The 17,157-nt window shown below is 40.2% G+C and overlaps 1 protein-coding gene across 4 annotated transcripts in view; it reads right to left on the reverse strand.

Annotated features, from left to right (window-relative positions):
- Positions 1-17,157, reverse strand: part of LOC137560910 (very-long-chain 3-oxoacyl-CoA reductase-B-like) — a 129,245-nt gene that overhangs the window by 109,007 nt on the left and 3,081 nt on the right. Inside the window, exon 1 of one of the 4 annotated variants that reach the window (XM_068272074.1) lies at positions 13,451-13,679. The exons of the other annotated variants lie outside the window; for them this stretch is intronic. Coding sequence (XP_068128175.1) covers positions 13,451-13,625 — 175 coding nt within the window. The 5' untranslated portion in view covers positions 13,626-13,679. Of the gene's footprint in view, positions 1-13,450; positions 13,680-17,157 lie in introns of those variants that run through there. 4 annotated transcript variants of the gene reach the window in all.

Raw genomic sequence — 17,157 nt, forward strand, 5'->3', positions numbered from 1 at the left:
CTCCTGTGTGTATTACAAGTACTAGGAAAAATAAATGACTTATTGGATTTTGGGAAAAACATGATACTCGCACATTTTTCTTTATTCTTTCAGAAACAACTTGCCAGACATCTATCCTGAGGAGGATAAGACTGCCTGACCGGAGTCCATCCGGAAGTAATCCATCCAGGTGAATCCATCCAGAGGGAGTCTGGGGCTATCCTGAGTCTATCTTTAACAGAAGGATTTCTTACTGGATCCACTGTTTTGGGTGAAATAGTTCGACTAAGGCCTGAATCCCAAAAAGAGACTTTTTCATCAGTTCCATAGTTGCGTGTGTCATCTGTTGAAGAATGGAACAAGATCTGGATCTCAGACCCAGGAAGATTGTATGGATTGTGGGACATTCTTATGTGTATTGGGCTCGTAGGAAAGCTACTAATAGTGACTATGGGGAAAACCTTGGGTTACCTAAAAATAACTTCATGATCTATTGGTTCAGTATTAGAGGGATGATTTGGAATATGTTTTTTGGTAGGGTTACTTCTTTAATGCGGAAATTTCCTATGCCAGACATTCTTATTTGTCACTTGGGTGGGAATGACGTGGGTAAAGCTAACACTATTAATTTGTTACACCGCATGAAATATGATTTCATGCGCATTCATGAGATCATTCCCCAATGTGTGCTGGTCTTCTCTGAAATCATTCCCAGACGGGTGTGGATTTTTCCCCAGGATAGATTAAGGGCCATTAAGACATTCATTAATAGGGCATTATCTAGATCCCTGCCAGCTATAAGGGGTTTTTCTTATTGGCATAATAAGCTTGAGGGTTCCCGGCCTAATTTATTCCGCCCGGATAGAGTTCACTTGTCTGATCAAGGATTGGATATTTTTAATGCCGATCTTAGATCAATGATTGAATCAGCTGCTATGAGGGGTGGGTCACTATATTAAGGATATGATAGAAAGAGAGCTAGTTGTAAGTCACATTATGGGTTACTGCTTTCTGAATAAGTAACAGCCTTCATCTCTGCTATATCATCCTTTAGTAAAGATTAGAATTAGGGTTGTTGTAAGTTAGATAATGGGTTGATATGTAATGAGCTGATATTTTTATCTCAATTACTAAATAAGGCCAAATGCTGAATAATCCAGGGATTTTTTCTGATTGCCATTTTGGAGTCGGGAAGGAATTTTCCCTTTATGGGGCTAATAACACTATGCCTTATAAGGGTTTTTCGCCTTCCTCTGGATCAGCAGTGAAATGGGCCGGTGTGGTGTTTTGTTTTTGGTTAAACTTTATGTACACACATCTCTCTTCAACCCAGATAACTATAAAATTGTATATTTATCAGACAGTTAAATATATATATATATATCTACATACCCACGCATACGTGTTGCTACACATATAATTCAGCAGAGCTGATCTCAGTGGGCAATTTTCAGGGAACAAGTCTCCTATTTTTTGGTACCTTGGTCTTTAGTATATTCAAGTTGGCCATAGTTGTCTTTCTAAGCTTTGCTAGAGTATTATATTTTGTCCTATCCTGACTGTGAGTATAATTGCTGAGTATCCATATGTGTGATTAGCAGAGTCCGTCTAGCATAGTTAAATCTGAAGGTAGCCATCATTACAGTTGTCCTGTTAGTCCTGATCTTGAAAGAGTATCTTTGGCAGCGGTTGCTATTAGGTACATCTTTTTCTGCTTTGATTTATAGTATGTCTGTATAGATATTTACCACTACTGTGGGAAAAAAAGTCAATTAGTTAACATTCCCTTCCCTTGTTAAATCAGAGCTGTATCTGTTTGTCTGAGCAAGCATAACAGGCTTTGGTCAGTATGATTGGTGTGATGGACTACAATTTCACAGCAACACAGTTGCCTTGAGCAACCGGATTGGTATATTTAATATGGGATAATTGGAAGGCCAGAGATGTTGATGGTCTCATGCAGCCTTGTTCCCTAGTCTCTTGCTGTGATCTGTATTCCCTTTCACAAATATGTCCTGTACTGAGGCCTGTAGCTACGTTTTGATTTGTTTGGTGAGTTTTGGCAGTACTCCTGTATTTCTGATCTCAGCCTCTGTACTCTGGGCATTAAGGCCTGAGTATGATTGTAGTTGGGTTAGTGTCCACCCCCTGGGTTAACAGGAGTGTGTGACTCTGAGTAAAGGGCGCAGAGATAGCTTGGAGTACAGTGGCTGATGGAAGATGAGTGGCCTGCCATGCCTCACAAACGGGTTGTAATCTAAATTGTAAAGTCAAGACCACCCTCTCACAAATATAGCCACCTTATGCATGTGTTAGTTGCTATCATAAGGGTTTTTTGACCTTGGCCTACCTAAGGCCTAGTATTTAGAAAAGCTTTTTTCTAGACAGGAGCAGATGGAAGCTTCTCTTGAAGTAAGTGCTGATATAAGGCAGTTTCTTTCTTGTATTGATCTAGGGGAAGTGTTCCTGCCGCAGGCTAGGTATGGTTAGTTTGAGTTGGTTGACCATTGTTTAAATGGTTGTTCAAGATCAGTTTGCTAATCATGTACTGTGCTAGAGTTAATTTTGCAAACAACTTTTCATGTTATGTCCATTATCTCATTGGGAGACTGTGGCCAGAATTTTGCCCACTGATATGTTAGTTCTGTATAAGTCTAAATGATTGACATTGATATGATTATCCTTTTCCGTGAAAATACAATTAGAGTGTATCAAGAAAAGCAAGAATTGGCATCCCCCAGGATACTAATCCTTGGGAGACAGTACTAGCTAGTTTGTGTAGCCATTTTTCCTTTGGAAAATGTCTAAAAAGGAGGGAATTGTAAGGAATTTTAAGCATAAGTATATACACTGTCAGCAGCCATTTTGTCTCTTCTGCAGCCATCTTAGAATCCATGTATAATATAGTTTCTAACTAGCTAAGAGCTTGAAGGTTGTATCTGTCATGCTACACTGCATTCTCACTTTTTCAATTCTGTTCTATCTTTGTCCATCTCTTCAACTTACAGGAAACTTTTATTGTGCCACTCTGACACCTGCAGAGATGTCATATGTTATGCTGGGAAAGTCCTCTCATTTAAATTAGTTATTATGAAGCCCTCTCTTGTATTATGTAAATCATGTATTATGTAAATGTGCTGGAATTTCTATGTCTATTGCGGCTGTACAGGATGTACAAATGACTGTATAAATAATGATCAAAAGGCAATACATTTTCAATCTGTCTATCAGTCACAACCTGTCTGTGCGTCTTTAATTGTGGCTGACTCAGATTCAAAACCAGTACTGGTAAAGAAATCACAGAGTATTATTTCTAGGTCATCCTCGAGGGTCCAGTGAGTCTGTAAAGTGACCAGTCCTTACAGTTGGGGGCTCGTCCGGGATTCATCGAACACCTCGCTTCTCCAGTTCATGTAAGTAGTAATTATGTCTTTATCTTGAGGACTGTTTATTACTTATATGAATTGTTGTGAGTGTCGATGCAGGCAACTCAGGTTTGAATAGTATTCAGACTTGGGGTCTAAATTTTTAATAGTATAGTTTTTTTTCAATATATAGACCTTAATTTGAAAAAAAAGTAATGACAGGTAAGATGGGACAGGTAATAGGACAGGTAATAGGTTGACTTTTGATAAGTCTAAATTTTAAAATTTTCAGACTTTTTAGGTAAAAGTCTGAATGAATTAAGTGTCAAATTTTGGGAGATTTGACAAAGTATGTTCTGGGTTTGATCAGCTCAGCAAATAAGCTTCTTTAGGGAAGAAGAATATTTCTATAAATATAGAAATGATTTCCTTTTGGTAAGGAATATAGGAATTTAGAGGCCATAAGAGTTATAAGGGTTTTCATAGGCACCATAGTACATATTGATTATGTGGGTTCAAATACTTTGTGATTTCTAATATATGTTCTGTCTATTTGTCTGTTTATGTTACATCTGTTACATAGAAGTATAAGATAATTTGTTGGTTTTTGTTTTTCATTTGTGTGGAACTTCAAGTCCAAAATCATTATATAGAGTGATTTGGCTCCACTGTATTGTATTCCTTACACATAGACATCTACATTGATTATGTAAAATGAGTCTGTGATTTGTTCTATGTGTTTTATGGTGTGAAATTTGTCACATATACTTGTGGTTGTGTGTCTGGTTGGTTTTCTGTAATAATAAATAGTAGATTGGGTTTAAAGAGGATCCCTAGACTTGAATAATATATATAAGAATCCCTAGACTTCAATAATACTTGAATAATATATTTCTCTATTAATACAGTAACCTGAATAGATGGCCAAGAAAGTATATTATAAACTTGAATTGGGTCCAATGGGCCAGAACATTGTTAAGTTAATTCCTGCCCCTACGCCTATGAGTTTTGAGTCATGTGTAGAGTTTGTTATAAGAGTATCTGGAAAAAGATATTTAGTTCACCCCTGGGTAGAAAATATAGTGGAAAAGACAAGGGAAATGAAGGTTAGTCCACAATTCCCCCTAATTGGAAGTAATAGTCTAATTCATATGGACTTAATTAAAGACTTATGTTTAAAGGAAAAAAAAGATTTGTCACATAATACTAACTGGGATTATCAATATATGTACCAAGGGGCAAAGAATTGGTTAGAATTTGCCCCGCATTATTTCTACCGAACAGTTGACTAAGTAATGTGTGTTGTATGTCTGTTCTCTGTCTATAAGTTGCGCCAGCGACGATATAAATTGTTATAAGATCCTTACTGTATTCCTGAGAGAAGGTTAGTAAAATTAATATAATTAATATAACGGTCACTTATCAAGATCTACAGTATAAATTCCATGTACGTACAAACCTGGTTTCAGATGCCATATTTAATAAATATCTGGTTATACTGAGATTTGTACATTGACCGTCAGAAATTATCTGAACTATGCATGGGTCATTTAATATAAACTTTTCTGTAAAAGAACCATCTCAGAAATATAGTAATATAATTATTTCCTGTAAATTAGGATATAGTTATGGAATAACATGTATCATAATGTATTCATATGTATTGTATGTAGACTGACACATATGTGTGTAAATTGAGAGATTGTAATGAGTACATGTTTGTGATATGTATGATAGAGAGATGATAACCGTAGGGACGTAGCAATAAGGGGGAGGTACAGAGGTAATGGCCATACCAAGGCCTTTGGTCCACAAGGGCCCCGAAGGGTCCACCCTCTATCACAGTATTAGCTCTCTATTGGTCCTCTCTATTGATCCTGTAGTGGTAATAATCACTTCTATAGTTGTTTTGAATAGTAACAATCCTTAACACACTCCCCTACTTGCATCCCTGACACTGTAGTTGTCTTTGGCAAATTTTGGCGCGTTGTATCAATTGCTATGTATAGAGTTCTTGGGGGAGGGGGGCCCTAATGTAGGGCCTACACCAGGGCCCACAGCTCCTTAGCCACGTCACTGGGCACCCGTGAAATTATGTGTGAAGCATGAATATATCTGCCTCATAAAATAGATCTTCTTCTTTCTCATTAGGAGATTACTTCTTTAAATTAGTTATTTTAATTAGACAGATACTGCAGAGCTATGGGTAATGATTTTTAGAGGTAATCTTGAAATAATCAGAAATACTTAAATTGTCTTATTAAATAGTGTTAGAATTTCCCCTTTAAGCTTGAAAGGGTTAAAAATGAGGACATGTCATTTTTAAGGGATCTAATCTACGCCTGCCAACATCTGTGTGGGTTCCTCTTCTGAAGGAGTCAGTGACAGGAAAAGTAAAATGAGTACAGAAATGAGGAAGTACAAAGTTTATTACTTTTTAATCTAATGGGGTTTAACATTAAAACATTAGATTATTTGAGAACATATATGTCCGTATATATGGAGAAATGTCAGGGATATTTGCCTTATGAAATAGTAGTATTTTTATCTTTTTTTTCCTGTTAATAAATGATTTCTGCATATATACGGATGTATTCTTAATAGTTAGAAATAAAAGAGTTAAATTGTATCTAAATAGGCCCGGTTCTGTGACAAAGGATTCATTTTTTTTCTTTCTTTAATTGGTGTTTCCGGGTGGCTGCACAAAACACATGTTTGTGGTTTTTTTTCTTCTGCCAGCAGAAAAAAGAGGAACTAACGTACTACTTTTCAGAGGAAAAAAAGTACATTTAAAATATACCGTATATCTGTATGCATGTATACATACATATGTATATATGTATTTTATGATTTATATTATTGGAGTATTTGGAACAGTGAATAATTTATATATATATTTCTTTTGTCCCTATCTTTCTTTAATATACCTGCTTCTGTGTTCACTACACACGTGGCAGTCTCTAAATAAATCCACAAGTCTAGTATAGGAAGTTTTAATAAGAATGATTTTTCTCCTGAAACTTAGTGTCCTTAGATTAAAATTACCAACTGTCACCCCGGTCTATATGTATGTGAATTAAGTTTCTCATATTTCAGAATAGATTTGTCTGTGGGGTTTTTTTTGGGTGAGGAAACTGAGTGCCTGGGGGAAACCCATGCAGACACAGGGAGGACATGCGGACTCCTTAACCAGGCAGAGATTTGAATAACATTGCAAGGCGATAGCCCTGGCTGCTACGTCACCGTGTTACCTTAGTTTCATAGTGTAAAGAGAATTGAGTTTTTAGTACAACCTAATTCCCTTAGTCTAAAGTGGATTAATTAACTGATGGCATTTGTCACCCAGACTTATACAAGTGAGTAGAGTTAAATAATTTCCCCATGGCATGGTAGTTTGCCATAAGTTTGTTAGAATAATGTTCATATTTGAACAGAATTTATATAGCTTGTAACTTTGAAGCATATAGATTCAAATGATTTACTCAAGAGTTCTCCATGGATAAGTTCCTTCTTGAATATTGTATCATAGTTGTTAGGGTGTATGTTTTTATAAATCGCAGCAGAAAAGGCATTTAATGATGTTTGCAACTCATTGTTGAAGTGTTGCTTGCTGTTGTAACTAAACTGTGCCTGATTTAATTCTTCACTGGCCTGGTTAACCAGTTGAAGAAATTTTCTCAGCCTCTTCGCCATCTAGAGGTTAATAAGAGAACTGCTCCTCCTCCAAGCCACTCTGATAAAGCACAGTTATTGTAACTTCAATATTTCTGAATGCCATGCAAATATTGAGAAAAAATAATGCATTGTATACTGTTTGTACTTATATTTTAGTGGATATTGTGAAACTATGAAAGCCATATTCATTTGGGAAAATGTATGGAAAACATTGAGGACATATTAAATAGTCAGGACAGGTATACAGTTTTAGGTCAATTAAGATTGCATGTGTAGTTCTGGGTCACGATTGCTGTTTATTTCATATCACCCTTTAGATTATGGGAATTCCTTTCCAATGGTGGGGTTTTGACCTTAATAACCCCTCTTCCTGTTAATAAATCCATCTCCTTTAAATTAATATCTCCTCTGCGGGTGACACAACATCTTTGCGTGTATGTAATTAATGACATATATTAGCAGAGAGTTGTTCAAGGCTCTGACTCTAAGTCACTCGTGGTTTTAGTGAGAATATATGTTTTTTTATAAGCCCAAAATCCTTGCACGCAGCATAGGAAAATGAGTACATTTTTTATCCTTAGGAGAATAGTTTATTTTAGTTTGCTTGAACTTTTTGACAAACTGTAGAGTTATTTGATGTTGTCATACTATAGATTTTTCACTGTTCTGAAGACTCTAGAGAGAAAACATACACTGTTTTATAGTGTGCTGGTTAGAAGCTTTACCTCTGACAGGATTTTAATTTCAGTCCTGCTTGATCTGTAGTTCAGTGTCTGTTTAGTAAGGAGGCCTTAGCCTAGTCTCTCTAGTGCTGTTTCTGTGTGTCTCGGGGACAACCATAGCTGTAGTACCTTAAGCGCACTATAGGGATAAGGACACTATAGATGTTCCTTGTATGTCTGTAGCTTTAAAACCCGGAAGGGGATACAACCCTGTACTGGGACCCTGCTCATAGTATGCCTTATAGCTTACTAACTCTGACCAGACATTAAAATAACTTTAATGTATGGTCAAATGGGGGAAAGGAGGTATATGGAACGGTCATGTTAGTTTGTTGTCTATACACATGTCCAGCCCTGCCCAGGCCTAGTGATCTGTGTCATGTCATTTCATGTAGTGGTGTAGTAAGAAGGGGTAGTGAGGTAGATATCGCACTAGGGCCACCTAAGTTCTTTAAATACATCACTTAGGGTTTGGTATGATTGTGGAAGGTATGATGGAATGAGAGTGTGACTTGTAATGGAAAAATGGGAATTCATTATGGTGACTTGTAATGGAAAAATGGGAATTCATTATGGTGACTTGTAATGGAAAAATGGGAATTCATTATGGTGTAAAAATTCATTGGGAATTTATCCTCTCTGCCATGTATGGAGTCACATACTCGCACGGGTACAGCGACTCGACGACATGCGAACGGGGTATTGCGAGAGATCCGGTAGGATCATAGAAAGATCCGCTAAGTATGTTTTGAAGTTCATGGTGGAGAGTATGAATCCTATTAGTATTACAAGTACTAGGAAAAATAAATGACTTATTGGATTTTGGGAAAAACATGATGCTCGCACATTTCTCTTTATTCTTTCAGAAACAACTTGCCAGACATCTATCCTGAGGAGGATAAGACTGCCTGACCGGAGTCCATCCGGAAGTAATCCATCCAGGTGAATCCATCCAGAGGGAGTCTGGGGCTATCCTGAGTCTATCTTTAACAGAAGGATTTCTTACTGGATCCACTGTTTTGGGTGAAATAGTTCGACTAAGGCCTGAATCCCAAAAAGAGACTTTTTCATCAGTTCCATAGTTGCGTGTGTCATCTGTTGAAGAATGGAACAAGATCTGGATCTCAGACCCAGGAAGATTGTATGGATTGTGGGACATTCTTATGTGTATTGGGCTCGTAGGAAAGCTACTAATAGTGACTATGGGGAAAACCTTGGGTTACCTAAAAATAACTTCATGATCTATTGGTTCAGTATTAGAGGGATGATTTGGAATATGTTTTTTGGTAGGGTTACTTCTTTAATGCGGAAATTTCCTATGCCAGACATTCTTATTTGTCACTTGGGTGGGAATGACGTGGGTAAAGCTAACACTATTAATTTGTTACACCGCATGAAATATGATTTCATGCGCATTCATGAGATCATTCCCCAATGTGTGCTGGTCTTCTCTGAAATCATTCCCAGACGGGTGTGGATTTTTCCCCAGGATAGATTAAGGGCCATTAAGACATTCATTAATAGGGCATTATCTAGATCCCTGCCAGCTATAAGGGGTTTTTCTTATTGGCATAATAAGCTTGAGGGTTCCCGGCCTAATTTATTCCGCCCGGATAGAGTTCACTTGTCTGATCAAGGATTGGATATTTTTAATGCCGATCTTAGATCAATGATTGAATCAGCTGCTATGAGGGGTGGGTCACTATATTAAGGATATGATAGAAAGAGAGCTAGTTGTAAGTCACATTATGGGTTACTGCTTTCTGAATAAGTAACAGCCTTCATCTCTGCTATATCATCCTTTAGTAAAGATTAGAATTAGGGTTGTTGTAAGTTAGATAATGGGTTGATATGTAATGAGCTGATATTTTTATCTCAATTACTAAATAAGGCCAAATGCTGAATAATCCAGGGATTTTTTCTGATTGCCATTTTGGAGTCGGGAAGGAATTTTCCCTTTATGGGGCTAATAACACTATGCCTTATAAGGGTTTTTCGCCTTCCTCTGGATCAGCAGTGAAATGGGCCGGTGTGGTGTTTTGTTTTTGGTTAAACTTTATGTACACACATCTCTCTTCAACCCAGATAACTATAAAATTGTATATTTATCAGACAGTTAAATATATATATATATATATATCTACATACCCACGCATACGTGTTGCTACACATATAATTCAGCAGAGCTGATCTCAGTGGGCAATTTTCAGGGAACAAGTCTCCTATTTTTTGGTACCTTGGTCTTTAGTAGATTCAAGTTGGCCATAGTTGTCTTTCTAAGCTTTGCTAGAGTATTATATTTTGTCCTATCCTGACTGTGAGTATAATTGCTGAGTATCCATATGTGTGATTAGCAGAGTCCGTCTAGCATAGTTAAATCTGAAGGTAGCCATCATTACAGTTGTCCTGTTAGTCCTGATCTTGAAAGAGTATCTTTGGCAGCGGTTGCTATTAGGTACATCTTTTTCTGCTTTGATTTATAGTATGTCTGTATAGATATTTACCACTACTGTGGGAAAAAAAGTCAATTAGTTAACATTCCCTTCCCTTGTTAAATCAGAGCTGTATCTGTTTGTCTGAGCAAGCATAACAGGCTTTGGTCAGTATGATTGGTGTGATGGACTACAATTTCACAGCAACACAGTTGCCTTGAGCAACCGGATTGGTATATTTAATATGGGATAATTGGAAGGCCAGAGATGTTGATGGTCTCATGCAGCCTTGTTCCCTAGTCTCTTGCTGTGATCTGTATTCCCTTTCACAAATATGTCCTGTACTGAGGCCTGTAGCTACGTTTTGATTTGTTTGGTGAGTTTTGGCAGTACTCCTGTATTTCTGATCTCAGCCTCTGTACTCTGGGCATTAAGGCCTGAGTATGATTGTAGTTGGGTTAGTGTCCACCCCCTGGGTTAACAGGAGTGTGTGACTCTGAGTAAAGGGCGCAGAGATAGCTTGGAGTACAGTGGCTGATGGAAGATGAGTGGCCTGCCATGCCTCACAAACGGGTTGTAAACTAAATTGTAAAGTCAAGACCACCCTCTCACAAATATAGCCACCTTATGCATGTGTTAGTTGCTATCATAAGGGTTTTTTGACCTTGGCCTACCTAAGGCCTAGTATTTAGAAAAGCCTTTTTCTAGACAGGAGCAGATGGAAGCTTCTCTTGAAGTAAGTGCTGATATAAGGCAGTTTCTTTCTTGTATTGATCTAGGGGAAGTGTTCCTGCCGCAGGCTAGGTATGGTTAGTTTGAGTTGGTTGACCATTGTTTAAATGGTTGTTCAAGATCAGTTTGCTAATCATGTACTGTGCTAGAGTTAATTTTGCAAACAACTTTTCATGTTATGTCCATTATCTCATTGGGAGACTGTGGCCAGAATTTTGCCCACTGATATGTTAGTTCTGTATAAGTCTAAATGATTGACATTGATATGATTATCCTTTTCCGTGAAAATACAATTAGAGTGTATCAAGAAAAGCAAGAATTGGCATCCCCCAGGATACTAATCCTTGGGGGACAGCACTAGCATAGTCTGTGTAGCCATTTTTCCTTTGGAAAATGTCTAAAAAGGAGGGAATTGTAAGGAAATTTAAGCATAAGTATATACACTGTCAGCAGCCATTTTGTCTCTTCTGCAGCCATCTTAGAATCCATGTATAATATAGTTTCTAACTAGCTAAGAGCTTGAAGGTTGTATCTGTCATGCTACACTGCATTCTCACTTCTTCAATTCTGTTCTATCTTTGTCCATCTCTTCAACTTACAGGAAACTTTTATTGTGCCACTCTGACACCTGCAGAGATGTCATGGGTTATGCTGGGAAAGTCCTCTCATTTAAATTAGTTATTATGAAGCCCTCTCTTGTATTATGTAAATCATGTATTATGTAAATGTGCTGGAATTTCTATGTCTATTGCGGCTGTACAGGATGTACAAATGACTGTATAAATAATGATCAAAAGGCAATACATTTTCAATCTGTCTATCAGTCACAACCTGTCTGTGCGTCTTTAATTGTGGCTGACTCAGATTCAAAACCAGTACTGGTAAATAAATCACAGAGTATTATTTCTAGGTCATCCTCGAGGGTCCAGTGAGTCTGTAAAGTGACCAGTCCTTACACTCCTGTGTGTAATCGAGTCCCAATTTATTAATGCAGGTAAAACGCGATACAGTCAAGGAGATGACATGTTTCGGACTCGCAGGTCCTTAATCATAGCACAAGTTCATGTTGGAAAAACACAGTGAATAACTCATTGGTTCACCCTCAAGAGTGGCAGTAGGTGTGGCTAAAAAGTATATATATGTAGAGGAGAAATTACCCCTCTTCTACTCAATTAAAACCAAAATAACACCTATGAGAAGGATACAGGCAGCGCTTTGATGGTAGAGCTGGATTGATTCTAAGGACACACCAATCAATTAAAAATTATAATATGTTTTGTAATTTATTTATTTATTTGTAAGCAGAAACAAAACCAGAAACAGAACAAAGAAAAGAAAGGAGTTCAAGTGATGGTATTTAAATCCCATCTAGTATTGAGTCCATGTGGTGAGCGTGTCCCCAATTGGAATATCCAAGAAGCCTTTTGGATATTCCAATTGGGGACACGCTCACCACATGGACTCAATACTAGATGGGATTTAAATTCCATCACTTGAACTCCTTTCTTTTCTTTGTTCTGTTTCTGGTTTTGTTTCTGCTTACAAATAAATAAATTACAAAACATATTATAATTTTTAATTGATTGGTGTGTCCTTAGAATCAATCCAGCTCTACCATCAAAGCGCTGCCTGTATCCTTCTCATAGGTGTTATTTTGGTTTTAATTGAGTAGAAGAGGGGTAATTTCTCCTCTACATATATATACTTTTTAGCCACACCTACTGCCACTCTTGAGTGTGAACCAATGAGAGTGTAATTGGATTCACCTGTGTTGGGGGTGGGTTTTAGATTTTCCAACATGAACTTGTGCTATGATTAAGGACCTGCGAGTCCGAAACATTTCAGCTCCTTGACTGTATCGCGTTTTACCTGCATTAATAAATTGGGACTCGATTACACACAGGAGTTTGTGCGGAACTTTTTCCTTCCTTGTTGCACATTTGGGTCAAGTCGCCTGGTTCCAGCACTGCCCTGGTGTCCGAGGTGTAGCAGAATTCACCTACCAGCTAGTACCTTAATTCTTTTAGCCACAGACCCTGAACAAGCATGCAGCAAAGCAGGTGTTTCTGACATTATTGTCAGATCTGACCAAATTAGCTGCATGCTTGTTTCTGACCAAAAGCACCAGAACACGTGTCTTGTGGGTGTGGCTGTAGTTGTTGCCTATATTGCATAAACTTCACTATTTAGACTGCAAAAGGTGAGGTACAGACTGAATCTCTCAAGGAATACTGCAGCCTACAGTACTTATGGTCTGCAGGACAGGAAGTGGCCAACAGCTGGATTTCTGGCTAGGTGCAGGAAGTGGCCAACAGCTGCATTCCTGGCTAGGTACAGGAAGTGGCCAACAGCAGGATTCCTGGCTAGGTACAGGAAGTGGCCAACAGCTGGATTCCTGGCGAGTTTCTTTACACGTGATTTACTTTACAGATTTTGAAAAATCAGGTATGCCTGGTGCGAGGTTTTAAATAGAGAACTTGTCTGGTAGACCCTCACTAGCTAGCTCTGTCACAAACTGACATTGACAGCTGCACAAAAGACTTACCTGCCCAGCCTCCATACTCCCTGAGGTCCTTCCTCCACCAGCGGGACAGGATGTGGACTCGGAAGCCCTTCAGCAGCTTGAGGGACTGTTTGAGAGCCAAGTGGGACAGAGTTATGGCGCCCACCAGGGCCAGTGCCTTATGTATCAGAGGATATTCCATCCTGGCTGCTCCCATAGAGCTTGTCAGTTAGTGTAGTATCTTCCCTCACACTCCTATACACCAGAGCAGGGTGACCTACGTACTGTGAATGACTCAGCATTATGTACAGCTAACGGACAAAATGAAACTGCATTCCAGCTACGGGAGGAAAAACAGACATCTTCAGACATGTGCAGCCAGCTATATACAGGAAGAGCTGAGAATGTGTCCCTAGACAAGGAAGTCTCAGTGTAAACACAACCATGGGTGTAACTAGAAATCACTGCCCCCCCCCCCCCCCCCTGCAAAACTTTGTATGCCCCCCCTGCACACTGAATAGGGACTCTCTACAAATCTTTGTCTACAAAACTTTGTAACTACATGCTTGTTTCTGGTGTGATTCAGACACTACTGCAGCCAAACAGATCAGCAGGGCTGCCAGGCAACTGGTATTGTTTAGAAGGAAAGAAATATGGCAGCCTCCATATCTCTCTCACTTCAGTTGTCCTTTAAGTACAAACTACATTCTAGAGTTGCATCCCTTAGCGCCCAAATGTCCATTTTTTTGAAGGACAGTCTTTCTTTGGGAACCAAATTCCTATTTCTCCTTTTTTTTCCCCTCATTTTTCCCTCTTTCAAGATTAATGCACAGACCTACTTACAGTAAATCTATGTATTTTTCTGCTCAAAAATTTTATTGACTGACTTTATTCCCATCCTTTAAAGGAGTAATCAGGGAAAAATGAATAAAATAAGTGCTACTTACTGGGGCTTCCTCCAGCCCCAAGCTCCCAGCATGTCCCTCGCTGCAGCTCTCCCTTCATCCGTTCGCCGCAGCTCCAGTAGTTCTGCGCCTGCGCAGTCCGCTCCGGCCCATGTGGCGGTGATTGACAGCGCCACTCGTGCAGGCGCAGTACAGGCCGACCTAGAGGTCGCCCTGATGTTATCGCCGGGGACCGAGACGGAGCTGCGGCGAACGGCTGACGGCAGAGCTGCGGCGAGGGACATGCTGGGAGCTTGGGGCTGGACGAAGCCCCCGGTAAGTAGCACTTATTTTATTAATTTTTCCCTGATGACTCCTTTAAAGGACAACTGTAATGAAAGTGATATGGAGGCTGCCATATTTATTTCCTGTTAAACAATACCAGTTGCCTGGCAGCCCTGCTGATCTATTTGGCTGCAGTGGTGTCTGAATAACACCAGAAACAAGCATGCAGCTAATCTTGTCAGCTTATTATTATTTATTGGATTTATATAGCGCCAACATATTATGCAGCGCTGTACAATACATAAGATTACAGACAGGGGTGACCAACAGCACAATACAGGTAGTAAGCAATAAGATGCACAACACACTACAGGTAGTAATACAATGCCAGATCATACACATGCAGGCCTGGGTTTACCTCACAGGAGCCTACAGGCACAGATGTCCTGGCACCCTAGACTCCGCCCTCCATGGACCTACAAACCCCCACCGAACCGCACTGCTGGCTTCCCCAGCTGCCACCTAACCCCTACTTCCCTTGCAAGGTTTAGGTACTGTAGCTACAGGTACCCCTTAATATCGAGGATGCCTAATACTACGTAGCTAACTAAGTAGCTAGAGTTGTCCCTGACTGAAGAGAGATCTAGTCAGTGGAATGCCAGGAGCCAGGTAAGTAACCTCTCATTTACACTTAGCTCAGGACTCTGTATAGGGAAGGAGGGCGGCACTCAGGGAGGGCAGTGTGCCGCCTTTCCATAATCAGCCGCCTGTATGCATGTGCCTACAGTGCCTTAAGGTAGATCCGGCCCTGTACACTTGAGTGGTAGTGCTAATAATACAACTTCACATATTCTAGGTAGGATGTACAATCAAGTATGATACACAAGGGGAGAGGGTCCTGCCAAAGGCTTACAATCTACAGGGTAGGGGTGGTGACATGAAAGGAAGGAGGGTGCATTGAGGGGTTCTAGGCAGAGAGAGTTAGGGCAGCGTCGAGGTGAGGTAGGCCCTCTTGAAGAGATGAATTTTGAGGGCTTGTTTGAAGGTGTTGAAGGAGAGGAGAAGCCTGATGGGCAGTGGGAGAGAGTGCCACAGGATGGGGGCAGCTCTAGTGAAGTCCTGTAGTTGTACATGGGAATGCAAGATGCGTAGGATGGTTAGGAGGAGGTTGTTGGAGAAGCGAAGTGGGCGGCATGGTGTGTATGTGCTGACCAGGTCAGAGATGTAGCATACCTCCCAACATTTTAACTACAGAAAACGGGACACTTAGGCCACACCCCGAACCACACCCCCAACACCCCCTAGTCACGCCCACCACATTTTTTTATATTTTTATTTTAAATAAATATTTTTATTTTAATTAATATTATTAATATTAATATTACTCCCTTTTACTCCCGAAAGGGGGGGGGGGGGAGCCTGAGGGTGCCCGTGGGTGGGGAGGAGGCGAGAAAAAACCTGATCGAGGCACCAGTCCTGGGGATGCATATGCGGGATGGACGACCGCCCGCCATTTCTCCCTCCCTCCCTTGTAATGTGCCCCCCAGTATTGTCGCCCCCCCCCCCCGCCTGCAGAGTTAAATGCGCAGCGGAGCGGGCTGTCATTTAATCTTACCATTGCCATGCGTTTCAGCTGGTCTTCTCGGCTTCCTGCTTCCTGTGACGTCACAGGAAGCCGAGAAGACCAGCTGAAACGCACGGCGATAGTAAGATTAAATGACAGCCCGCTCCGCTGCGCATTTAACTCTGCAGGCGGGGGGGGGGGGGGGCGACAATACTGGGGGGCACATTAGAAGGGAGGGAGGGAGAAATGGCGGCGGTCGTCCATCCCGCATACGCATCCCCAGGGCTGGTGCCTCAATCAGGTTTTTTCCCCTCTCTGCCCAGCGGCCGGGACAGAAGGGGGGCAGCGCGGGATGGCGGGAGGGCCCCCCCAAAAAGGGACAGTCCCGACGAAATCGGGACTGTTGAGGACTATGCATGTAGGTCGGGCAGGACTTGTGTATAGATTTGTCAGATCTGACAATAATGTCAGAAACACCTGATCTGCTGCATGCTTGTTCAGGGACTATGGCTAAAAGTATTAAGGTGGCCACTAATGATCCAATCTTTTTCATCCAATCTTACCATTTCTATGTAATATAAGGTAACTGCCTAAATTATCCATTCAGTATATTCACTCAGTTTACCCTGGTACTACATAGATTTGGTAAAATTGGATGAAAAAGATTGGATCATTAGTGGCCACCTTTAGAGGCAGAGGATCAGCAGTACAGCCAGGCAACTGGCATTGTTTACAATGAAATAAATATGACAGCCTCCATATCCCTCTCACTCCAGTTGCCCTTTAAATTGATATATTACTTAAAGTAAAAATCAATTAACCCTTCGCACACTCACATGCAAATGTTCAAACAAATGCATTCACAGATTTACTCATCCAGGCACAACTGTTATCCCTACAGCTAAATTAAAAGCCAGGGTTTTAGTTCACAGAAGAATGCATTCTTATGCTTAGTCACCTATACTGCATAGAAATACCCAGGTAAACATAGGTGTCCTAACTCTGGCCCTGTAACA

Source organism: Hyperolius riggenbachi, chromosome 3 (assembly GCF_040937935.1).
Source record: "Hyperolius riggenbachi isolate aHypRig1 chromosome 3, aHypRig1.pri, whole genome shotgun sequence".
NCBI lineage: Eukaryota > Metazoa > Chordata > Amphibia > Anura > Hyperoliidae > Hyperolius > Hyperolius riggenbachi.